A 25,374-nucleotide genomic window follows, 5' to 3' on the forward strand; every position below is an offset into this window, starting at 1 on the left:
GTTGTTAATGGTATAATGAAGTCATGGACTCATGGTAAATGGGAATATGGTTTGAATTAAACATTTCTAAAACTTAGCAACCAAAAAAATAAAAATAAAAATAAAAAGAATTAAACATTTCTAAGAGTATTAGAAGGCTTTAGGACCACATAAGAGATTCCAACAAGTTTAATTCTTAGAAGGCTTTAGGTTGAGTGGCCCAATTTATTTATGTTGGGGGTTAGGAATATCTAACAATGGGAGGTCCCAAAGGTGGTGTTGCAGCTTCTGAAGGAGAGGACCATGAATCCTAGACTACTTCCCTTATAACTCTCCTCTTATCAAAGTGATTTAGTGAACATGACCTTTCTTAGCAAAAGCTAAGCAAGATTTCGTTCTTCTTGGGATTTGTTTTTCCTTACCACTTTCGTGACACTCTCCCCAATTTTTCCCAACCCCCTTCCCATTGATCTTTATTTATAGACTTCCCTTAGTAAAATCGTCATAATAAGAGGGTGGTTTCACTTTCTCATGTTGAGTCTCTCTGTACTATATTCCTAACTAGATAGGACCCACTATTCGTGACTAAAATGACTCTTAAAACTTGCACCAAGCACCAATAATTGCTTGGCAAGCGGATTTTCTCAAGGCATTATCCCTTGACCTTAGTATATTAGAAGCTATTTGGTTAGGGTCGGGAGCTTGAACCAGGCCCATCTAGGGAGTGGGCTAGGTGCTTGGTTAATAAGCAGCGCAAGATGGGCCCATTTAGGATACGTGTCATAAGCTCAATGCAGGCCAAATAGCCGTGGACCGTACAACATCTATTGATTAATTATCAAATTATATCCCAAAATTTAAAAACAAGATCTTGTTTAAACCTATATCCTTAAGCTTACCCAAGAAGAAGAAAGATTGTAGTAAAAGCTAAAGACATGTATTTCCCAAAGGGAAAAAAATAAATAAATAAATAAATAATATATTTCATATGGAACCTAATATAAGAATGGGGCCACTTAGTCCTTTAGGACTTGAGCATGGTCCTTTGATTAGCTGAGTGCGATCTAACTTTGCTGGAGAATCGTCATTATCTACTGCATAATTAACCTTCTAACTTGTGGCATCAAATCAAAGACTCCATTCGACTTGAGCTTGCCTTCTTATGTATTAAAGTTTCTGCAATCTGAACTAAAAGTATAAGAATGTTAGTTAAGCAAATGTTTAAAGATACCATTTTGTTCTCATAGCCAGTGGTAAAAATTTTTATTTAAAAAAATATCTTCCAAATATACATATATACAATCATTTCGCAAGAACCAATATAATTTCCAAATATTGATAATGTATGTGGATTACATTTTTGCTTTTCCCCATAACAATCAGATTCCAAGCGAAATGATCTCCAAACCGATTCTTCCATGCAAGATCACCAGATAGTAGAATACCAACGTGGCTTGCAGTTTAAATGGTAATGCAGCACTTGTTCTAGTTGAGTTGCCAGAAGTCGGTAAAATCTTTTGTTCAAGAGAGAATGCATCTGTATTGGTATACATGGCCAGAATGTTTATCAACCAACTGCCCTAACCTGCACAGTTGAAATGGTTCAATTCGGCCTGGGATGCAGTACTTTCTACAGCTACCCACCATTCCTCATCTTCATCGTTAATTCTCTCCTCCTGGCAAAAAGAAAAATTGATAAGGTTACAAGAGAAAAAAGTGAAGATTGCATGGGTTCAATAGTTCAAATTCTTGCAAGCTTGAAGATGCATTATGCTTTGTGTCAGTTGTATTTCTAACAATTTCAAGGTCCTACCATCCAAGAGCATTTACTACTCAATGGTCTGGTTATTGGATGAGAAAAATATGCACTTCAAACCACAAATTCAAAAAACACTGCATTGATGCTGTTGAATGGGGGTATGCACGATGCACCAATAATTTTGCCTTGAATAAACCATTTGTTTCTCAAAACATGCACATCCAACCCATACAAAAAGCTGCACTCACTATTAACTAAATTTAAAACATGAAGCTCCTAGTTTTTGGTAAGGGGAAGACAGGAAGGGGTGGGAATGGGAGTTATTTCCTTGAACTTCTAACACTAAGCACATTTTTTACTTCATCATTTTCATTTATCTCATGCTTAAATGGTTTGACCTTTTTTCTTTTTCTTTGTTTATTGCTAAGTAACACAATCACTTGTGATCATGCATTTTGAACACATGACTTCACTCTCCATCCTATTCTTATGGGAAGAGCAAGTGTCAGTTTAATCAAAACTCATTAACATACTACAGGCATAGCAATGGGTGGGGTCAGAGGTTCTACTACCACAGTAAACCAAAAAAGAAAAACACATATCCTATAGCTGTTTTGACATCGAAGATGGCAGTAGGAAAGTGCAACAAATCTAATATGTATAAGCATCATAAATATACTAACCATGTTGCTAAGCTCTACTGTATTTTTCTTATTTTCAATATCATCTGCAACTCTTATGGCTTCAACCCACCAAGAATCTTTACTGCAGTTGTCTGTAATGTTTTCATCATTGTAAAGCAAAGCATGTTCCTCATCACTATCAACAAATTGATGGTTGAGGTTATTAACTCTTGAAACACCATGATTAATTGTCTGATCAGAATCAAAGAAAACCAAAGGATCAGGAATGACATCAATCGGGATTGGTCGTAAGGGAGATCGGTAACCTGAAGCCATCAATACCCTTTGTTAAATGATCAATCATGCATTAAGGGGATATTGAAGTTGATAACTTTAAAGGAAAATACTCTTACGCACCTCTGCAGTCAGGATCATAACATTTCTGATAATAAACAGCCCTTCTTAAGTCAACAATGTACATCACTGAACCAATAAAACATTGATGCACATTAGTATCTATGCCTCAAACATTAACTATAAGATTGAAAAAAATGGAACAATATTTGTTTACTGCAAAAATAAATAAATAAAAATTCAAGTATTTTAGTGGGTGGAGTCATATATCCGTGGCTTACTCCCCTGGGGTGGGTCCAAAGGGCCTTGCCTTGGTGAGGTTCCACGTCATAAAATAAATAAATAAATAAAAATAAAGGAATTCTTCTTGCAAGCAGATAATCAGTATGACCAAAAGAGCAAGAGCTTTGATGGGATGTGGATCCAAGTCAAGTACAGATAAAAAAAGGGGTCTTCAAAACAAATTGATATAAATAGGCCAAGAATCAATTGAGAAGAAAGGACAAAGAGTAAGGACTGTTTAATGATAGGTAGCAGATGCAGAAATTAAAAAAGAAAAAAGAAAATTACCATGATTGCTTTTATGCTGTCTACCAATTCGCTCACAGTATCTATTTCTTGACATGCTGTAGACCATCAGTCCGTATTCTGAGAACCAAAACCAGCTCCGTATTTTTCCTATAATTACATCACAATATCAACAAGGTGATAAACAAAATATAGAGGGCAGCATTATGTACATACATTGTTTTGTCACTGAGTTGTGAAGGCAAAAAACAGGGAAAAAAGAAATTTTAATACATTAATTTTCTTTCAATCATTCAAAGGATAGACCAATTAAAAGCTGAATCAATTTATCCTCATTCTTTGTTCTTTATTTTTAATTTTTGGATAAGAAACCTCATTCCTTAAATGAAGCTGATAATACACAAAACTATAATTAAAATAAAAAATAAAAAACTACTTGAATGACAGTGACTGCAGGAGTGAGACCATCTAAAAATTCTTAGGATTAAATGCAAAGAATCTTTCTGTTAAAAGGGTGAATTTAGCGAGAGATAAGACAGACAGAAGCTCAGTACTATTACTTGTGCAGACAGATATCTCAAGCAAACCCAAGTCTAAAAATATATCATATTGAATGAGAATCATCTCAAAGCCATGTATAAACTTATTAAAACAGTTCCTGACCCAATCAAGCTTTAAGCAAGGCAAATAAAATTCCGAATATTAAAAAAAAAATCGAGTGCTTTTACTTCATTGAAACTTAAAAGTATAGTATCAAACCAGCAGTAGCACCTGAGACATTGCCAATGGAGGCAATGAATTCTACAAATTTGTCTAGAGCTGGAAATGGTGACTTCCCCAGGAAGTATGTTGTTGTAAGATCTCTTGTGCAAGCACTCAATGCAAATTCTTGAGGGGCACTGTAATAATTTCCAATATTATGATTCTCCTGCAGAAAGAAGGAATTCCAGTTGTAAAATAGATCTATTTTCAATACAACTACCTACTTCACAAACCAAAGATGGTTTATTACTTCATCTTCACAGTAGATTCAGACATGTAAAACCCATGAATTAAATAAATAAATAATAAAGAAAAACCTTAAAGGCATCATGAGACATATCTAACATTCTAGTGTATTTTCACAATGAAAGATGCAGAGTCCAAAACTACCTCAGTATCAAAGAGCAGGGTTTTGACACAATCTAACTCCATTTTGCAGACTAAAAGCTTCTCACAGTCAGCATCCATATTGCAGATCAATGATGCCATGAACATCTCTTCCTCACACTGTTCTTTCATGACATAAAAGATTAATTACCACATGCTAACAGACAATGAATAAGGCATACCAAAAAACCACTCAAAAGACAGGTATGTTTATTATAATAATGGATATTATTGTAAGGATTCACTTGGTGATACATGATCCTATACATCAAGTGTTCATCCAAATCTTCCTAGCAATGAAACTTAGCAACAGCACATGATATTTTAAAATTTAAAGGAATAAGCACAGATAAATTTTTAACCAATACCAGTACGAGTGATATAAGTATTAAGCTTATCTTGCTTACTGGTCACAAACAAACCTGAACCTACATAAAATTAATGAAGCCAAGCCATCAAAGAGAAACCTTTTTTTTTTCCTTTTTGAATACCATAAGAGTGCATAATAGCATGGTGCCACAGTTGAGGCTGAAAACCTAAAACTAGATGCCACTCACATGCAGAGTAACCGAACTTTTTTCTTAGAGGAAAGCTAATGTACACCCATTGTTAATGAGAGGAAGCATCTGAATAGCTCCTGCATTGCTTTATATATATATATATATATATATAAAACAATAATAATAAATAATGCAATGAGAGAATAACATTGCTTACTTTTAGATTATACATTCAAAAATTGTTCTTCAGTAAGAAGATATCATACCATGTCCTTACATTTGAATCGCCCCATAGGTAAAAGAACAGAATTCTTCCCTGCCTTTGATGATAGAGCTAAACGAAAGCAACGATTTCTAGAATAGACAGCAGTGTCCACGAAAAGTTGGCTCGATGGTTCGGTGGACGTTGAATCTTTCCTCACAAAAAATTTCTCAAATCTTTCATCACTCTTCCTTGCACTTAAAATCCGAGAGCATATCTGATAATATGTCATCATATAGTGACAAGAAATGATATTTCTACAAAAAGAGAACAAAAGATTCTAGTAACTCAAGCAGATTCTATTCTAGCGGGCTAACAAAAAAGAGGTGGTGGTATTTTGAATCACAGGGATATATAACTCTCCACCCACCCACCCACCCATATGTGGGTGGAGCTGGAGTGTTATATATACTCATGTTACAAAACAAAAAGTCAAAAAAGAGACTTCATGATAAAGACATCATAACTAAATTATATATTAACTTTATATTTCCTAGGTTAATTAAAATTAACAGTTAATATTGAAAGATGCAACAAAAATTTATAATTTTAACAAGAATATATACTTAATTTCATCTTTAATTAGCAACAAAAATAATGCATCTCAATCACTGTTAGATAAAATGTTGATATGCTTCTCATGGAGGCGTACCTCAGCAACAAATGCACCTGCATGTGAGTTGTCCTTGAAAGCAGTCTTTGGTATGCGAATAATTAAATGGCGAGAGAACTTTTCTGCACACAAGAATCTTAACTATCATCTACAAAGTTCATGATAAATTAAATGCAATACAGAATACTTTACATCTTATAAATAATCAAAGACCTATATGAGACACATTGACCATACAACTATAACTTTTCCTTGGAAAATTGCTCTCTCTCTCTCTCTCACACACACACACACACACATGAACACACATGCACAGGGCAAGGAATGGACTAGACACCTGGTGGTCCAAGCTATTCACTTTTTGCTTAATAAATGCTAACTCCAAAAACATATGGAAGTGTTTGTTTGGTTCTTCAACAACTTAAAACTTGCTGCAGTAAACAGATTAATAATTATAACAGGAGAGGAAGAAATCACAGGCTGAATACTACCAATTTTTAAAACTTTATATGTAGGGGAAAAGAAAATGTTGTTTTTAACACCCTAGATGTAGGGGAAAAGAAAATGTTGTAGATGTAAGGGAAAAGAAGCGATGTTTTAACATCATGGGTAACCATTAGGATATACACCTGCAACTTATTCAGTAGTTAATGTCAATTTCAAGTCTCTTCCATGGTTGATACTGGTTCAATAAAGAAGGAAACACGCTCTAAGACTTTCAAGATAGATGTTCAACAGCAAAATTTCCTCACATAAAAAAATCATGAAAAAAAAAAAAAAAAAAAAGCAACTGTGACTGTTGTTCAGAAAAAGGAAAACAATATTAGCACTCACAAAATATTCTTGCAAAAGATATGGCATATATTGGCTTTGTCAAGAATAACAATAAAACAACAATGCAAAATTTTGTCACAATTTATATTCTACCATATCTTTATTAATTAAATGACTCCAATTAGACCAAAAATATTGTTCTCATCACGTCCCAATTAAAACGAAAACAAATAATTCAGAACTCAACCCAAATTTATATCTCAATCCAGAATGAGAGCTTGATTTAGAGTTGCTGGCTACAACTCATCATGCAAAGAAATGACGAAGAAGAAAGGATAACTAGTTTGTGAGCAATTCAGAAATTGTATCAATCAAAATTAATCAGATTAAATTGTACATTATAATGTTACTGACTAAATTTCATAAACTACATCAATGAAGGACATCACACAAAGACAATTAGGGACTCTAGCATGTGCTAGAAAAACTTACCTTCAGTGGAGGAATCGAGCTCTACTATCCATTCTAGGTTTCCTTGAATGGAGTATTTATCAAGTAAGGCTTCAAAAATGACTGATATCAGGAGATCAACCATTTCATCTCCATTGTTTTCTGCATTCACTCTCTTACTAAACTCTAAATCAAAGTAAAGGTGGCATGGTAAACCCTGGAAGAAGAATAGGTTACAAACTTTTGGACATGACAGAAAATTCGTTCACAAATTCTCACACCTTTTTTTTTTTTGATAAGTAAAGTACTACACTATTTCTCATAGGGTTGTTACCTCCTGAATCACTTCATAATGATGACGGAATTTGGAATCCATATTTTTGTACCTGAAATTGAGCAAAACAGCAGTAGAAACACTATGAGAAGGAAAGAACCTCAAATAGTTACTAGGTGCAAATAATTACGAGGGGAAACAAAAATAGTAAAGACAACCTTTGCCAGAATTCCTTATATGTAGAGACAAGGAACCTTCGTTGTCCAGAAAAGTGATCTTGATAACTAAAAACCCGAACCTGCATGTGCCGTTTGGCAAACTTCATTGCTTCATCCTGCCTAGGAAATGTAGCCCATATTTCCTTCCTTAAAAACAAAGGACCAGGGTCAAGTCATAGGGTAAGAAACTAAAAATTATAGTATAAGAAAGGCACCAATTGAAGGGAAGAATAGGATCACACAAATACCTCGAGCTCAATTTATTTTGTTCACTCAGATCAACACGTATTTGATGTAACAATTGCAACAAACTGGATGGTCTCTTTGGGGGCACACCATTAGGAGACCCATAGAATACAATAGGAGAGAACTGCTTCCCAGGATTATTTTTGTTGGCTTTAATTGTTGCTGTATCAAACTGAAGCAATAAACAAATAAATATATAATTTAGTGATCCAAGCAGTAGAACAAACATCAGAGCATTAGTTTTCAACAAACCAGTACAAAAGGACTGCACTTTCAGCATTAACCATTAAAGCATGAAATGAAAGCAATGCAAAATACATACTTTCTCAATGGAGAGCTGTATATCTTTTGCTTTTTTTGGTCTTTGTCCAGCTGATCCCGAAGAGGGAATGCCAGGAGATGTAGAGACCTCTTGGGTTGAACTCCCATGCTTCAATTTGTTCTTTCTTCTTTTTCTTTCTCTAAAAGCAGATTCTGAAACAGAAGCACCAACAAATTTCTCACAATCATTAGAACGAGTCACCCAAGGAAATAATTATCATGAAATCGCAGAAACTGAAATCCCTGAGGGCCCATTTGGATTGAGAGGGAGTGGAGGGGATTGAGAGGGAATAGAGTAAAGTTGGCCGGAAATAGGCTAATTTCTAGCCAACTCTACTCTACTCCCCTCCACTCCCACTTCCTCTCCCTCAATCCGAACAAACCATAAGGATATTGAATTTTAGACAAAATTGTAAAGTTCGAACAGCAGCACGCATTAAGACAACACAGCCGTGAAAATTCCAAGAGGTGCAAGGACTGGACACAAAATTTGAGTGCTTCTGGTAACTACAACCCTCTTTCATTCCCAACTTATATAAATCAAATTACCAATAAATATCAACCAACTCAATTCAGTACATATGGCTAATCATAACATACTAATACGAATGTCCTATGTACATGCATAAATAAATACACAAGCACGCACACACACATATATAATGCCCAGTTGACACCAACATAGAGAAATCCAACATAATGAACTTTATCACCGCTAATTAAAATCAATGTCCTCCAACCCTAAACCTTAGAAACATAATAATTGCCCCAAACCCTAGCATTGAAGCCACAGTGTGACTCAGAAATTACAATCATTCTTAAATCTTATAAATTTCAATCATTCTTGAAATCAGATAATTAAGATCCTTGTAACTTGTAAGTAATCAATGATATACACTCAATTTGGTGAGATAAATATAGATCAAACCCCCTAATCTAACATTGTAAGTAAACAGAGAATACAATAAAACAAAACTAACTTAACGCACTGTTTGGATGGCGAGAAAGTGTAGGAAAACGATAAATGTGAAAAATTTGTTATGTTTTCTCAGACGAGAGAGAGAGAGAGAGAGAGAGAGAGAGAGAGCTTACGGGGAGGAGAGACGCCGCACTTGAAGCACTCGAACAATCGATCAACGTCGTCCATGCTCTTAGCTGATATTTTCTCTTTTTCCCGAATGAGTGCTTTTTGCCTTCTTTCTTTTTTTCCATTTTTTTTTAATCAGCTTTTTGCCTTCTTTCAGAGCGCGGGAATTTGACTTTTTGAAATGTTTTTTTTTTTTGGGGGATATTTCAGCCCGTTTGGTAACCTTTGTTCAGTAAGATTATTTGTATTTTTTAAAAATATATGTGGATGAAAAAATGTGTTAAATAATTAAAATATGTGTAATATTTAAAACTAAAAAGTGTTGCTTAAACTACCATACCAAATGGGCCCTTAGAGCATCCGTAGCAGATAGTGTAAATATTATGCCATTTTACAACATCAAACACCTACTTTATTATTTTACCACATTATTTTACAACATCTCATTTATCAGATGTTTTATAATCTAATTCTATACATTAAAATAATATTTACTACATATTAAAATAATATATTATTCACTTTCCAAAAAAAAAAAAAAAAACAACAACAACAGCAACGGCAACAACAACCCACAACCGCCACAGCCCACAACCACCGGCCACCCCCACAGATCAACCACCGACCACCAATATCAGCCACTGCTACCCAAAAAAAAAAAAAAAAAAAAAAACAAACAAACAAAACTCAGACAAACACCAAAATCAGCCAACCGATCAACCCAAACTCAAACACCAATATCAACCCAAATCTCACAACCACAACCTGATCAACCTACCACCATCAACCAAAGTCAGCCAACCAGCAATAATCAAAACAACCAACCACCAAAAGAGAGAGAGAGAGATCGGCGAGATCGGAGCGGCGATGACGATGGGGATGACGATGTGGATGATCGGAGTGGACGGCGATGACGATGTGGATGATCGGAGTGGCCTCGCCCATTCCGCTTGCGCCTTCGACGGCGATGACGATGGCGATGATCCGATCGGAGCGGCCTCGCCCATGCCGTTCGCGCCTCCGACGGTGATGACGATGGCGATGAAGACGGCGGAGGGGCCTCGCCCATGAAGATTATCTGCTTCTCCTTGGATCCGATCGGAGTGTCATTTGTTCTTCTCTGTTGAGCTGATCCGATCGGAGTGTCATTTGTTCTTCTCTGTTGAGCTGTTGAGGGAAGCTTGGGTATGATGGGAGAAGAGAGAGAGAGAGAAGAAATCAAGAGCTCAGACCAGAAGTGAGAGGAGAGAGAAGCGAATATAAAACATTATTCAGTTATACCACATCTGTCCGTACCGTTGCAAATTTGCAACGGTACGGACATAAGTGGTATAATTTTAGCACATATACCATGGCTGATGGGAGGCTGATTTTTGTGCTTGGTGTGGGATATGTGCTAAATTTTTAACATTTAGCACATATCCCACATCTACTGTGGGTGCTCTAAAGGTGTGTTTGGATATTGCTTATTTGCTAAAAACTAAAAACTTATTGCTGAAAATACTGTAATAAAATAATTTTTAAATATGTGAATAGTACTGTGGGATCTAAATTTATATTGAAATCTGTGTTTGGATGACTTTTATGAGTCCATAAACAGTGCTGTGAGACCCACATTTTTTTCAACAAAATGCACAAACACAACGCTTCCCAAACGCACACTTAATTTATTTTTGTTTGGGCTGAAATTCAATTTAATATATATATATTGATGGTGATCAACAGTAAGTGTTATTCGTCATAGTGGTTATCCAAGACCAACAACGTCCAAAGTAACCTTCAGAAAGGAGAAAAGAGAAATATACACCACAAGCTTAAAATATGGACGTCCAAACATATCACTTGTCGTCCAAGGAGAATCTTGCCATCTAAGGGGAACTTGGTCGTCTATACCACGAGAAAGTATGGACACTAATAAGCACTTAGTAAATTTCTGAGTGTTTTGCATAACCTCAAAATGGTTAGACCACTAATCCTCATCTCGAAACATGGGGTGAATTCCACGAAATTTGCTCCACTCTCCCCACTAAATTCATACATCTCCGACAATGTTAGTGGCATCTAACAAGTAGACCCACTCTAAACTCTTTACACCAAGCCTCATCCAACCAAGGTACGTTTTCACTATTGATCCACTTACTATCCTTGTGTTCTAGAGAGAAAACTGAGTTAATGTAAATGTATCTTTATACTTTAGATAGTTATTCATCTTCCATTGCCTTGATATTTTTCAAGCATGTGAAAGTCATATAGAAATAATCTAGTTTAATGGTTATGATGTGCTTTAATATTGTATAGAATTTCATAAGGTTAAACTTGAATCTAATCTTTCTCTTTCTTCCTAGTTAATAAGGTTGTGAGTTTTCCTCATCATAGATGTTGGAATTTATGGAAATTAGTACGGTTAAAGATTATTGGAAAAAAAAAAAGTTAAAGATTCTTTTTATTGCTTAAAAAAAAGTCTAAAATGAAAGTTTTTATTTACTTTCTCTTTTCAGAGTAGTTATAGAGAAATAATTTTAAATATTCATAACTTAAAACGGTAGATTCTATCAACAAAAAAACTACAAAAACAAAACAATAGATAGTTCAAGAATGAAACTGAAATATAACATATCTTGAGATAACATTTTATTTTTACTATTGTTTGAGGGAGAGGCAACTGTCCCAGTGATCTTTCAGGTGTGGAAAATTGGTTTTCACAGTCCTTTTGTGGTTTGTAGAGAGGCTAGCAGAGTTTATCCTAGGTAGGCCAAGGGAGACAATTCTCCACATGGACCATTTTCCCCACAAGTTGGGGTTCATTGGTTGTTGTCCTTATTATAAAAAAGCAGAAGCCCCTCAAAGTCCCCAACAATCAATAACGGTCGTTAGAGAGTAATTTTCATTTTTTTTAATGTTTACCATTCAAACATGAAATTCCCTGTCCCCATTTCCAATTCTTCAGGTACTAGATCAACTTGTCTCTTTAGAATTAATAGAGACAAAACTTGGATATTGGACTTTTTGAGTGTGAAGATTCAATGTCTGCTACCTTCATATGCAATGTTCATCAGCTTCATCCATAATTCGCACACATGTTGAATTGCCTATAACATTATAATCTTTTCTTCTTCTTCTTTTTTTGCACTTCAATCTTGTTATTGAAATTAGTAGTTCACAATGAGAGAGGATGATGAGCCATGTTTTGGATGTTTCTATTCATATGCTTTCTCCTTTTGTTATTTGACGGTATCACATCTGGCCTTGCTTTAGGAGTCTTGTCCTTCAACCAAGTTGATCTCGAGGTCATCATCAAGGCCGGCGAGAAACAAGCACAGAAGAATGCAGGTTGTTTAATTGTTACTACATTATGAAATCAATGATGTGGTCCTTCAATTCATCTTCTAAGAATCTAAAGCTTTATCAACTGCTTGTTGATTTGCAGCAAAGATTATGCCAATTGTCAAGAACCAACATTTACTTTTATGTACCCTCCTCATTGGGAAATCGCTGGCACTAGAGGTATGTCACACATATATACACGCACATGCACACACATTATGAAGTCTATATTCTAAAGTAAATTGGTTCTAAATGTTGTGTTATTGAAGGCACTACCAATTTTCATGGACACAATTCTACTGCCTTGGGCTGCTATTCTTATGTCAGCGCCCCTTGTACTTGCATTTGTAGAGGTAAAGTTTGTATTGCCAAGTGTAGCTTATTATTGAAACAAAATAAGACACGATTATTAGGCTGTTTATTCTATTTATTTTCTCTAGATCATCCCCCAAGCTTTGTCTTCACGTTATGCGCTAAGTCTCGGTGCAAAATTTGCTGCCCTTGTTAGCCTGCTTCTGTTTCTCTTCTTCCCCATATCATATCCAATCAGTAAGGTAATTGCTATGTCTCTTATAACTTGCATCATATTTAACATTTTTTTGATTCATGCCACACATTCTTCCAAATATGTAATTGATGGGTGAATGAGTTGGAAATTAAAATTCTCAATGCTGTTGATCTTATATAAAACGAGTAAAAAAGCAATACAAAATCATTGATACAACTGAAATGGCATGATGCAAGAGCCAGTCAGTGGCAGGCTTATGGAACTTTAATGGAGTACATGTATATCCCTTTAGGATACCACAATAGTGCCAAGCTTCAGCACACTCACAGATACCAAATCACATAGACTGCTCGTACTCACACACAGAATTTGGGGAGGAGAGGGTTGGGACCAACCTCTTGTAATTAGGGAAGAATATAGAATAGTTAAGCATTGGCTTCACCATCCAATCCAACAGCTATTATCTAATTGATACAAACATAATGACAAGTCAAACTGAATGAGGTGCAAAAAAAAGTGCAAATCCTGTTTCTTACTCATGTATGTATGTGATATATGTTAACTGAATGACTCAATATTGGCCTAGTCGTGGGGGAATCCAGGACATGCTTAGCTCGATTTGTATTTTCTTTTGGATGAATAAATATGCTTAGCTCAATGATAAAAGGAGTAATTTTTAGACCAAGTTTTTGAAGCAAGTTAAGTAAGGGATAACAATGATACTTAAAAGAGTGTAAATTCTTGAGGCACTTTGCTACTATGTTTTGCTTGACAATGGGGAATTTTTCTTTCACAGTATATTTTTGAAATTCTTATTGTGGCGGCTCTTGGATTGGTCCTTTGGGAAAGGGCATTATTCACTTTTCAAATGAGCAGAGCTGAAGACATTGGTTGATTTGCATGCAAATGAGGTTGGCTTCTTATACTCTATTTGAAACCGCATAGCATATTATTACATTTGATTGTGCTTTGTAGAAAAACTCATTTATGTTGATATGGTGCTTTAAGTCAATTTGCAATTCATGTTAGTAGGTCATATTCATACCGTGTTTAGGTAAAGGAACTTGACTATATAGATTAATTTAAACATGATTCATTTAATAATTAACCATGTCAAAATTTCTTAACTTTAACGTAACTTGTTTATTAAGTGAGTTGATACTATATAACTCATGTAACACGCTTAATAAATAAGTTAAGCAGAGTCAACGCAAATAGAATCCATTTCAATTTGTTTAAAAATTGATTAAAAAATGAGTAAATATTTTTATATTTTTGCAAGTAAAATAATTATAAACAACTAATATGGTGTTCTCTATTCTCATGTAATAATGAGTTATATTAATTAAATAGAGTACAAGGCACTCCAAAAGTTCCATCAATACAGCTTGCACTTCCCTCAAGAACAACGATTTTAAAACTCCTCTCGTATGTGAAGGAATTCCTACTTCTAAATTCTAATATAGTCAGGCACGAGGTTATTGGACAAGTTCGAACTTAGGATGTTACATGCATGTTAGTATCAAAAGTTGGAGGAGAACTTGAGTTACGTTCGAATCCCTCTCTCTCTCTCTCACCTAATGCATGGGAAAAAAAGTTGGTGACTATTTCTTTTATGTTTTGTTGGGAAAGGTCAAAATTCGGTAGCACCAAACAAAGGGTTTCTTATTAAGGTGATCGGTTATGAGTTAGTGGACAAATCATTAACAATAATCAATAGTAACGGGTTTTCCTATGGTATAAAAAGGAAAAAGATATCTTACCGGTTTTATTTTATAGTGATTTATATCAATATTTTATGTGCAAACTTTTAAATTCGAACAATTTGAGCTTGCTTAAGCTTTTACGAACAAAAGCTCATATTAAGGTTCAAACCCTCAAGAGTCAAAGAGAATCGAAGCAAAAAGAGTAATAACATAATCTTCACATGGTCAAATGCGCCACTGCCTGGTTCCCCCAGCTCGATTCAGATAATTACTTTGGAACATAAATCATTTAATGATTCAGATTAAATATTAAAAATCTAAAGATATACAAACATGACTGATGAAAATGATAGAGTTTTTCTGCTACTTATAGAACTGTTTGTTTCTCGTACATATATTGCCTGCATATATGCATGTTTTCTCTGCTAGGTTTCATCAGCGCTGATGAAATCTAGCAGCGAAAACGTGCAATGTGTGATTATCTAAAGGGTTAGTTTATGAAAACACGTGGTCCTAATTAAAAATGCAAGTCCTCGTTGATAGACCGGAGTCATTTTTTATGATGCATGGACTCTTCCATTTGATGTAAACTGCATGGAAAATCATTGTCTATCATACTTTATTCATGACCAAGTCATTTTTTTGAATGCATTAATAGCTCTGCATGAGACGCCATACGTAAAGTGCCACATAATCATATCTGCTCAGTATCATATCTTCCATCAAGTCTTTTTTTTTTTTTTTTTTTTTTTTTTTATTATTATTTTTTTTTTAATCCATCTATCTTTGCTTAAGATAAAAACTTTAAAATTATGTTGCAAGCAATATCAATAAGTTGCCTATGGAGAAATATTTAATAATCAAGTGAGATTTTTTTTTGGAAGTCATTAGCCTCTCAAAAAAACTTGTTCTACATCAATGTCAAAGTCGTAACCTGAGAGCCAGCGGGGACAGAGCCATTAAAAGTCCAAGGAGGCCATGGCCGCCTAACCCCACAACTTTTTCTTTATTATATATATATATATATATGGGTTGAGTTTAAGTTACACTCGGTGTAACTGTAAGCAATATTACACCAATTAATATTTTTTAATTGGATGTGAATTTTAACAAATCGACTGTTAGATTATATTATCTTTGTATATTCTCTATGCTTGAAAAATTTTAAGATGATAAAAAATCAATAGTTATGTCATTTATCAATTGTATAAATTCAAGTTTTTGTAATTTAAAATAATGCATAAAAAATGAGTTTATGGATCGAATGGTAAATAACATTTAATTGATATGAAAATTGACATGCATGTTTAGAATATATAGAATATGTAATCTAACAGTGGAATTTTCAAAATATAAATTCATTAATAAGTTATTGGGTGGTATAACATTGCTTAGAGTTACACTAAGTGTAATTTGAACCCAACCCTATATATATATATATATATATATATAATTATTTTATAATATACAAAATTAAATTTTAAGTTTAAAATTTTAAAAATTACATTTAATCCTCCCTCAAGAATTAAGCTGGTTCAAAAAGACCTCAAGAATGTATAGAAATAACCAACTAGCTAGCTTACATCCATGCCCGCCCCCTCCTAAAACAAAAAATAATTTTTTTTTATTTAATAATCACCTAAACTTAAGTGGTGCTACCGTATTGAAAGTGTTAACGAAATGTTGGCAACTCATAATTTCAAATCACAATTTTAGTTATTTTTTCATGTGTGTAACATCTTTTGTCCTTACTAAAGCATAACATATATATCATTCACTCAAAAAACACTCCCTTAACGACCTACCCAACCCTCCTTTAACTTTTCTCTTGAGTTTGAATTCACCGAGTCTTTCTCTGAGACAATGCCTAGTTTGTTACGCCTTTCATACAGGTTGGAACTTACCCGACAAGGAATTTCGCTACCTTAGGATCGTTATAGTTACGGTCGCTATTCACTGGGGCTTCGGTCGCGAGCTCCCCTGTCATTTGGTCACATGATTTCAGTTAGCCTTACACGTAAGGGTGTTCACAAACCCACCAAACCCAATCCACTTAAAGGATTTGATCGGACTCGAATTGGACTCAATACGATCTGGTGACTATGGCAGTCTAGAACAGGTCCCCACCTTCAAAATTCGATAATAGCAAGTCAAGTGGTGGGTTTCTTTCTCTAGAAACTGACCCACCCGATCCAACCGATGAAGAAAGCTAAATCCAACGAGATCTACCAGATTTGGCAAGATCCTTTCCGGATCTGGCGAAATCTTCATTGGATCTTCGTCATTCTGAGCATTTTATTGCCTCTTCTCACTGTTAGCTATCCAATTACCAATGTTAACCAATACACCAACTACCTATGAAGAGCCAAATCCATGCAATCTGCTGCTTCTTTTAAATTGACCACGAGTTGAAGTTTCCTCCACCTGATTTGATCAGGTTGAGTACAAGTTGAGCAAAAACTATACTCAATCGGACCCATAGACACCCCAACTTACACTCTTATTTTTAAATGGTCATATAATATCTAACATGTGTTGCCTGTGGTTGAGTAGGATCTCCAGGCCTTCCAAACAGTCCGTGTCAAAGAAATAAATTATAAATCCTATAGCCTAAAAGGGCCTTGCTCTCTTTTCCTTATTTATTTATTATTATTTTTTTTTTTTTTTGAGAATGAAAGACATGAACTTTATTAACTAAAGCAAGCCAAATCAGCTTGCTCTTGTTTGTTTGTTGAATTGCGGCTCAAGACTTAAATGTATAATTAGTCACAAAATAGTCCTTTTGTGTCCATAAAGAGAAAATGAGACATGTGGCCTGTTCGTCTACTGACTTAGATTTCAAGGTCTAAAACATGTTTATTTACCCTTTTTCCAAGAAAAAGATAAAGAAAAGAAAAATCTTAAAGAAGTCATTTCGTTCGAAAAAAAAAATTGTGGCCTAGGTATTTGGTCTTACTCGTCCATTGACTTATTATATATATATATTTTTTTTAAAAAGGAACTTCGGCCAAAAAAATGCCTGGACACATATGAACCTTTATCGCTATCAATACTTACTATTTAACAAGGTTTTAGGCCTTGGTTCACCAAAAAATAAATAAATAAATAAAGGTTTTAGGCCTTGTGTGCTGGCTTTTTTTTTTGTTTGTTAAAAGTAGTGATGACAGTGGTGACATTTTCTTTGCCAAATCCCAAATGATACTGCTGGTTCCTTGAGGCGCCGCAATTATTGAGTGCCCCAAGATAGATGTTAGATATATAAAATCAAATGGTTTATACAATAATAAATCTACCAAGAGGTCATTTTGAAAATTAACTTTTCTGCGTTTCTTACTATATCCCACTGACCAATCAACCCAATCAGAGAACTTCTCATCATCAAGTTGCACAATTATTACTCATCTTTTACTCTCTTTTTTGGCTGGACATGTTTTTTACTACCCCCAAGAACAAAAAGCTTTTCATGTGAAAGTTCAAATGGGACCCTTGTTCTTGGGGTGGAGTTTCTACTTGGGACTGCATTGCTTGTAACTGCGAACCCAGATATGAGCTACCCCAATCACACCTACGTGTTTATTTATGCATGAGCTATCTACCACACGGTTTCACAACAGTGAAGGCACGTAGAAGGTTCATTTCCATGATTCCATCATACATATGGTCATCTTTTTGCCTTTAGTGGGTGTCTCGGACTGTCCATTATTTGAAATTTTGAGAGTATTATGTGTATTGTAACTAAAAACCAACCCCCCCCCCCCCCCCCCCCCCCCCCCTTTTTTCACTATCAATCAAAGTTCTTGATGATCTAAAGTTTACTTTTTTTCGATTGTTTTACTTTAATTTCTATCATTTAAACATGGATATTCCTTTTTGTTATTCCATGATTAATAAACATGAGTGATTCTCTCCTTAGAATCTGTAGAGAAAAGCAGCTAGCTATTCAGCAGCTGAGACTTTGTTTTTCGTTCTGAACACCCTCTATATATATATATATATATATATATATCTTCATTTACATTTTCCAAAACACAAAGCCTTTGCTCTTTGTCTGTTAAATCCCACTTCTATTTAAAGCCAATCTCTTTGCCCTTATTCATTGCCACACATTTTTCATCCAACAAGAAAATGAGAGAGGATAGTGTGCTTTGTTGTGCGCTTGAGTTTTGGATGTTCCTAATTATATGTGTGCTGCTTGTGTTATTTGCTGGTATCACATCCGGACTTGCACTAGGACTCTTGTCTTTCAGCCAAGTTGAACTTGAGGTCTTCACTAAGGCTGGTCGGCCACGAGACCAGAAATATGCAGGTTGGCATTTAATTATATTTCTCTACGTCTATGCATTTTCCTTCAACTATACTAAGAAAATTTTATCAATGTTTGTTGATTCTCTTTTCTTATGCTAATTGATTTGCAGCAAAGATACTGCCACTTGTTAAGAATGAGCATTTGCTTTTGTGCACCCTCCTTCTGGGAAAATCATTGGCTATGGAGGTATATGTGAAAAATTAGTTCCAAAAACTTCAGTTAAAAAAAATATACGTTTAATCATTTAACCATTATTCTAACAGTAAGATTTTGAATCTGTATTAACTGCAAATATTATTAATTTGTCGTTTTTTAAGGCACTGCCCATTTTTCTGGATTCAATGCTTCCATCTTGGGCTGCCGTTCTTCTATCGGTTACTCTTGTACTTGCATGTGCAGAGGTAAAGTCTGTATTTCCAAACATTAATTGTTGAAACTCAAAGACATAGATGGTGCTATCAAATTATTTTATGTATTCCTTATATGAATAATTTTTTTCATAGATCGTCCCTCAAGCTGTCTGTTCCAGATATGGACTAAGTCTTGGAGCAAAAATGTCTGTCTTTGTCCGGTTCCTTCTAACGATCTTCTTTCCCATATCATATCCGATTAGTAAGGTAATTTAAATGATAGATATCTCACCTAAATGTTTTATTATTTTCCTTGGCTGCACTCATGATTTGCTATGATATACCGACCATTGACATCAGTAATTAAAATAAGAGTTAGTTCTAAATTATCACACTAGGAACTAGTGGAGGATGATCGGTAGTGGAGTGCAATTAGTCCGACGGGCGCTTTGAGATAAGTATTATAGTATGCATCATGTTATGTTATACAATTTTAGATTTGTTATATTCAATCTAAATCATGAAATCTCTCTCAGTTTACTGGATGGTGAAATTTCGTATAAAATACATGAAAGACAACCAATCTATGCTACAATCCAAAACAAAAGAGACGAGACTTACAAAAGACTTATCACCTAAAAGTAAAAGAAAGATGCATTTTAGCCAATAATATTCAGTATGAAGCCAAACCTGTTCCACCTATTGATAAGTCAAACGCAACAGCTGACCTACTAATCTAAGAAAATGTCTCTTTCTTACTTGTAGTTTACCATCCTAGCTTAATCTAATAAAAATATGCAAACTCACTAATAGCCAATATTCAAAAAGTTCTAAAACAAATCACCAGCCTATTGCTATATTCCGTGATGTCTATTACATTGGCTTCACAAACTTCCACAAATTGCCAAACCATTGAAACTCCCATCTCCTTAATTCTGACTTCCACTATAGTTTCTCTTTATCTACCATGCTTCCAAGAATAGAGAATGTTGATTTAATTTTTTTAAGAATCAAATCCATTTTAACAAGAACAGAAGAGCGTTGCTTAATTTATCTTATGAATGAGTGTGAGTTTGGAATAGTTTTTTGTTGATTTTGTACTTAGAAGAATAAGATTCTAAAAAGCTGTATGTAAGCAAATAAACTAATAAACTCCACCAAAGAAGCCAGACTAAACACACTAGAAGCACCATAAGGCTGAAGTACTGATTGACTTGTGAGTTGTGACAGCAACCAAGGGTTTGAAATGGATTTCAGGTGCATTAAGACATATTGGGTTCGAACTTCAAACTCATAACCACAGCCAAACAGTGCAAACACATTGATCAAATAATTAAACAGCTTCAGTATTGTGGTTTTTGAGCCACCAGTCACCTAAATGACATTAATTAGCAATGCAGATACATCTTATTAGAAACGACATAGGCCAAATATGCGCATCAAAATATAAATGTAACTAGAGGAACATTTTGACTGAAAGTAAAATTTTGAACTAGTTAAGGAATGCCAACATAAGAGAGAAAAATTGTCTAGGCACTTTGCCTTTATGTTTAGCTTGACAATTGGGAATTTGGTTTCACAATTTGTTTGGGATCTTTTATTGCAGCTGTTGGATTGGCTCCTCGGCAAAGGGCATTCTGCACTTTATAGACGAGCAGAGCTAAAGACATTGGTCGGTTTGCATGCATATAAGGTTTGCTTCTTGTACTCTATTCAATATGATTGAGTGGTAGCAGAGAGAGTTACAATTTGACATGCTGATATTCAATGTTAGGCAGGGAAAGGAGGAGAGTTGTCACATCATGAAACTACTATTATTACTGGTGCTTTAGATTTAACACAGAAGATGGCTAAAGATGCTATGACACCCATTGCTGAAACCTTTTGTCTAGACATAAATTCAAAAATTGACATGTATGTGCCTACCTTCTATCTTTGAGTGATATTAATATCATTCTTTTCTATTATTACAATTCGGCTTTCCTCTATCCTTAGGCATACAATGGGCTTAGTATTGAGCAAAGGTCACAGTCGAATACCTGTCTACTCGGGAAGCCCAAAAAACATCATTGGCCTCATTCTGGTAAGCAGCTTAGGAACTAAATGGTACTGCAGAATTTATAGAATTGAGTTAATAACACATATGGACTATGCATATTTACCCAACAGCCGTTATCAAATTAAGATTCGAAAAATCATTTTTTTTTAATGCATAAATTTGATAATTATTAACCTTATCCAATTTTGTAAAAATCTTACAAGTTGAGCCCTGCTCATTGTGGGGGTGGGGGAAGACTGCATCCACTCATGAGGGAGAGTGTTATAATTATAGTTAAATAATAAAAATTATCATTTCCTAGCAATTTAAGTTTTTGAGACAATTACATATTTATCACATGTAACCAAATTGCATCTTTTTCTCATTTGGTCATAGGTTAAGAATTTGATCTTCTGCCGCCCTGAAGATGAAACTCCAGTTAAATATATGACTATCAGGAGAATACCTAAGTAAGATAATTTCTTTTTCATTTTGGCTATTTTCATTCTAATGTAAGTTTCAACACCATAGCTAACTATTGTTCTACCGTTTTACTTAAAAAAATTATAAAAATAATTTGTAAAAGGGTTAATCTTCTTTCTAAAATTTGTAACGAAAAGCCATACGAGATGGTATGTGACAATTAGCATCTTGCACATTTATTTTTGCTCAAGATATTAAGGCCAAAGAGACCTAAACGGCTAAACCCATTGTAGACCCATATACTTGTAAAATGGAAAAACTAATCCCAGGAGTTTACAAATCACATAGTAAAGATGTATATGTGAAGGTTTTTCACTTTGAACATAGGTCTTCAGGCCAAACCACATTAAATTCTTACTTTAGCTATTCTCTTTTCTCTTTCTCAATCACTAAACAACAACTCTAACAATTTTCATATTCATTTGACCTTGCTATTGTTTTCGAGGCCAATAATGCATGAATCTTGATATATCTTCTATGACAGGGTATATGACAACTGGCCACTATATGATATACTGAATCAATTCCAGAAGGGTCATAGCCATATGGCTGTTGTTGTTAAGTGTAAGAAGGATGTCAAAGACACTGAGAATAGTGCAGTAAGCAACCATACCGTGTTGGATATTAACATTAATCCAAAATCGAATCAAATGCAAGGAGAGAGGAAAGGTAACACTGCATGGTGACAAAGAATTACAGAGTTTTCTTGATAATATATTTTTCACTATTTTTTTTATTAGATATGTCAAATTCATGGGCAAAGAATACTGCCATGGTGTCTAAGGTTATGGCTCTGGATTTCACAGGATTTTATTCTACACTTGAACAGAAAGAGCGTTTGAGTATCTCCACAAATTCATCCCCTTTGTACTCTAGTGATGCAGATGATCATGGTTCAACACTAAAGAATGCCAAGGAATTAGCCAAAGATTTAAATTCACAAAATAAAAAATGGGAGCAAGGAAGTAAAAAAATTTTGTATGAAAACTTAGATCTCCCAAGCAACTTGGATGAGGAAGTCGTTGGAATCATCACAATGGAAGATGTTTTGGAGGAACTGCTACAGGTTGAATATGCGAGTTTTCGTTGATTCTCCTTAAGTTTGGTTAACTTATAATTTTGATATCGGTTGCACATGATGGAATATTAACGTATGTGAGTGGTGTGATTAGTTGATTACTGGAGTCTCATGTTAGATGATAAAAAAAAAGAATGAGTGATTAATATAACATAATTGGATTTAAATTCATTAGTTTGACCTTTTGGGTCACGTAGTGCTCTTATATGGTATATTATCTTCCTCAATTGGACATAAGCCCCTTGATCTACTCTATGAATTTCAGCTTTTGAAAACATTAAATTTAAATTTACATTCCTATTTGTAATAAATCCTTTTTTTCCCTTATTATATAGAAAGCTAATATTTTTTTTTTTATGTATTGAAGGGAGATATACTGGATGAAACTGATGAATATGTTGATGTCCACAACAAGTGAGTAATGGACTAATGGCCATTACTTTTTGTCATATATGCTGTTGTATTCCATACCATTTTGTTGATTTTGAAATGTCTTTGATATTTAGTTTATGTTATCTTTTTCCAGGATTAGAATCAACCTGAGATCTTCAAGAAGATCATCATCGAGGTCTCCCAGAAGATCTTCTGTTTCTCATCTTTATTGGAGAACACCAGAGCCATCTCCACTTTCTTCATACACTCCTATACTTCGTTCACCCGTTTCCCCATATATACAGCCACCGCTAGTGAGACCAATACTATATGCCTCCCCTAGAAGATCTATACCAAATTCTCCAGCCGGATCTGCAGGCCTTGTTCGTAGCTCGCCATCCTCCCATCGAGTATGTCCTTATTTAAATTTAAAATTTTAATGTCTTTTTAATGAGAACATTTTAGCACCATTGACTGAATGATGTTTAAGATTTCTTTTCTCCCTTAAAAAAACAAAAAGTGGGGGAGGGGGATTCGAATTCATATCCTCTTCATGGATGTTAAAATCTAAAGAAGATATAAAATTGATGTAGAGAAGAGAGCAGAAGCAAGGAGAATAAGAGAATATAGGGATCAACGTAGTTTGGCATAACAGCTTACATCCGTAGTAAAAGGTCTAGATAGCTACATCTTTACTATGTTCAATGATGATTACAATGAATCCTACATAAGGTATATATTTAGACAGACATTTGATCAAATTTGATCGATCAAAACAAGGATTTCGACTATTATTTGATCGATTAAAAATCATAGACACAATGACATGTTTTATTTCTTAAAATCAGTGTGTTGTGTTTTTAAACCCTACACACAGCGCCTTTATAAGGGCTTATTATTCTATAATTCTGTGGCTGGAGAGGTAGAAACAGAGAGCAAAACAAAGAGAAAAGCAAAGCTTCCATCCCTATATACTCCTGAGTTCAGAAGAGTATATTCCTTCGAGTTGTATCCATATCTTGTGATCAAAGAGTTTGAAACTATGACTAATGAAGTTCATTACAATATCAATCTTAGAGGAGTTGCCTTGGAGTTGGTCAAAGATTCTGTTTATTAACATGGACAGGTCATTCATGAAGGGCTTCATGTAGAAGAAATTTGGACGTTCCAAAGTTGTTGTAGGTTGCAACAGTGAGTCGATCATCATATTGTAACTCCTTTTATAGTGAATGCCTTAATTGGGGTGTCTCACCCTCATAGTGGTTTTTCCTTTGAAGACGTTCGATTTTCATCACCATATATGTTATGTTGTCTGCATATCTTATTGTTTTTTTTTTACAGATTTGGTGATTTGGTGATTTCATTATTGTTTAAATTGCTATAATTGTGATTGACTAAATTAATTATTACTCAACAACAAAAATTGAATTGATAATTAATTCCTAGATCTGCTTCATAATTAACTATGGGGTTAAAACAAGATTTTTCAACCCTCATGAATTTAACTTATACATTATGAACTTCTTTGTAGGTGTCGAGAAAGTTATATGAGAAACTGTTACGCACTGGCAATTCATAAAGCTCCTAGATGAACGAGTTGGTGTCAAATAGCATCAATTAGATAGGTTTGCAGCATCCAAACTCCAAGGACTCTCTCTCTCTCTCTCCCCCCTTTTGTTTTTTTGATGCATATTTAATTTAATCGCATGTATATTCATATATCGGAAAGTTCATACTGTACAACAGTTGTAGAGTAAGGTATTGGTGTGGTTGTAAACGACATCCTGATACATGCGGTGTCAAAGCAATGGAATTTCAAGAAAGATATACAGGGATTTTCTTGTAGAAATATATAATTTTTAAAATAATAGATCAAGGATTGTTATATTCATAAATCCCAAACCTTGATGGATTGAACCATAATCCATAAATCTTCTCTCTAATGAGAGCAGTACCATGTCTCCAAGTAGCAGGTACTTGATGGAAAAATTGTATTATTGGTTCAAAGAATACGTAGCACAGACCGGTCAAGTGTTAACAGCAAGTTGGCCTTTGTTTGCGTCAAGGAAACA

At 34.6% G+C, this 25,374-nt stretch overlaps 2 protein-coding genes across 2 annotated transcripts; one reads left to right on the forward strand and one right to left on the reverse strand.

Annotated features, from left to right (window-relative positions):
• Positions 1-1,212: 1,212 nt before the first annotated feature.
• LOC126699832 (uncharacterized) lies at positions 1,213-9,264 on the reverse strand. The gene is made up of 14 exons (XM_050397808.1): positions 9,143-9,264; positions 8,052-8,203; positions 7,732-7,901; positions 7,484-7,630; positions 7,326-7,377; positions 7,034-7,208; positions 5,807-5,889; positions 5,159-5,371; positions 4,396-4,512; positions 4,015-4,171; positions 3,286-3,393; positions 2,779-2,844; positions 2,422-2,687; positions 1,213-1,655 (listed from the first exon to the last, which is right to left on the reverse strand). Exons 1-14 carry the CDS (start codon positions 9,195-9,197, stop codon positions 1,560-1,562), a joined length of 1,857 nt encoding a protein of 618 aa, XP_050253765.1. The 5' UTR covers positions 9,198-9,264; the 3' UTR covers positions 1,213-1,559.
• Positions 9,265-18,470: 9,206 nt separating this feature from the next.
• Positions 18,471-25,339, forward strand: LOC126699462 (DUF21 domain-containing protein At2g14520). The gene is made up of 13 exons (XM_050397296.1): positions 18,471-18,981; positions 19,091-19,167; positions 19,299-19,382; positions 19,485-19,598; positions 20,938-21,024; positions 21,106-21,245; positions 21,327-21,414; positions 21,766-21,839; positions 22,337-22,521; positions 22,659-22,918; positions 23,298-23,344; positions 23,457-23,712; positions 24,834-25,339. Exons 1-13 carry the CDS (start codon positions 18,801-18,803, stop codon positions 24,879-24,881), a joined length of 1,641 nt encoding a protein of 546 aa, XP_050253253.1. The 5' UTR covers positions 18,471-18,800; the 3' UTR covers positions 24,882-25,339.
• The last annotated feature ends 35 nt before the right edge of the window (positions 25,340-25,374 follow it).

This window comes from Quercus robur, chromosome 9, assembly GCF_932294415.1.
Source record: "Quercus robur chromosome 9, dhQueRobu3.1, whole genome shotgun sequence".
NCBI classification, from domain to species: domain Eukaryota; kingdom Viridiplantae; phylum Streptophyta; class Magnoliopsida; order Fagales; family Fagaceae; genus Quercus; species Quercus robur.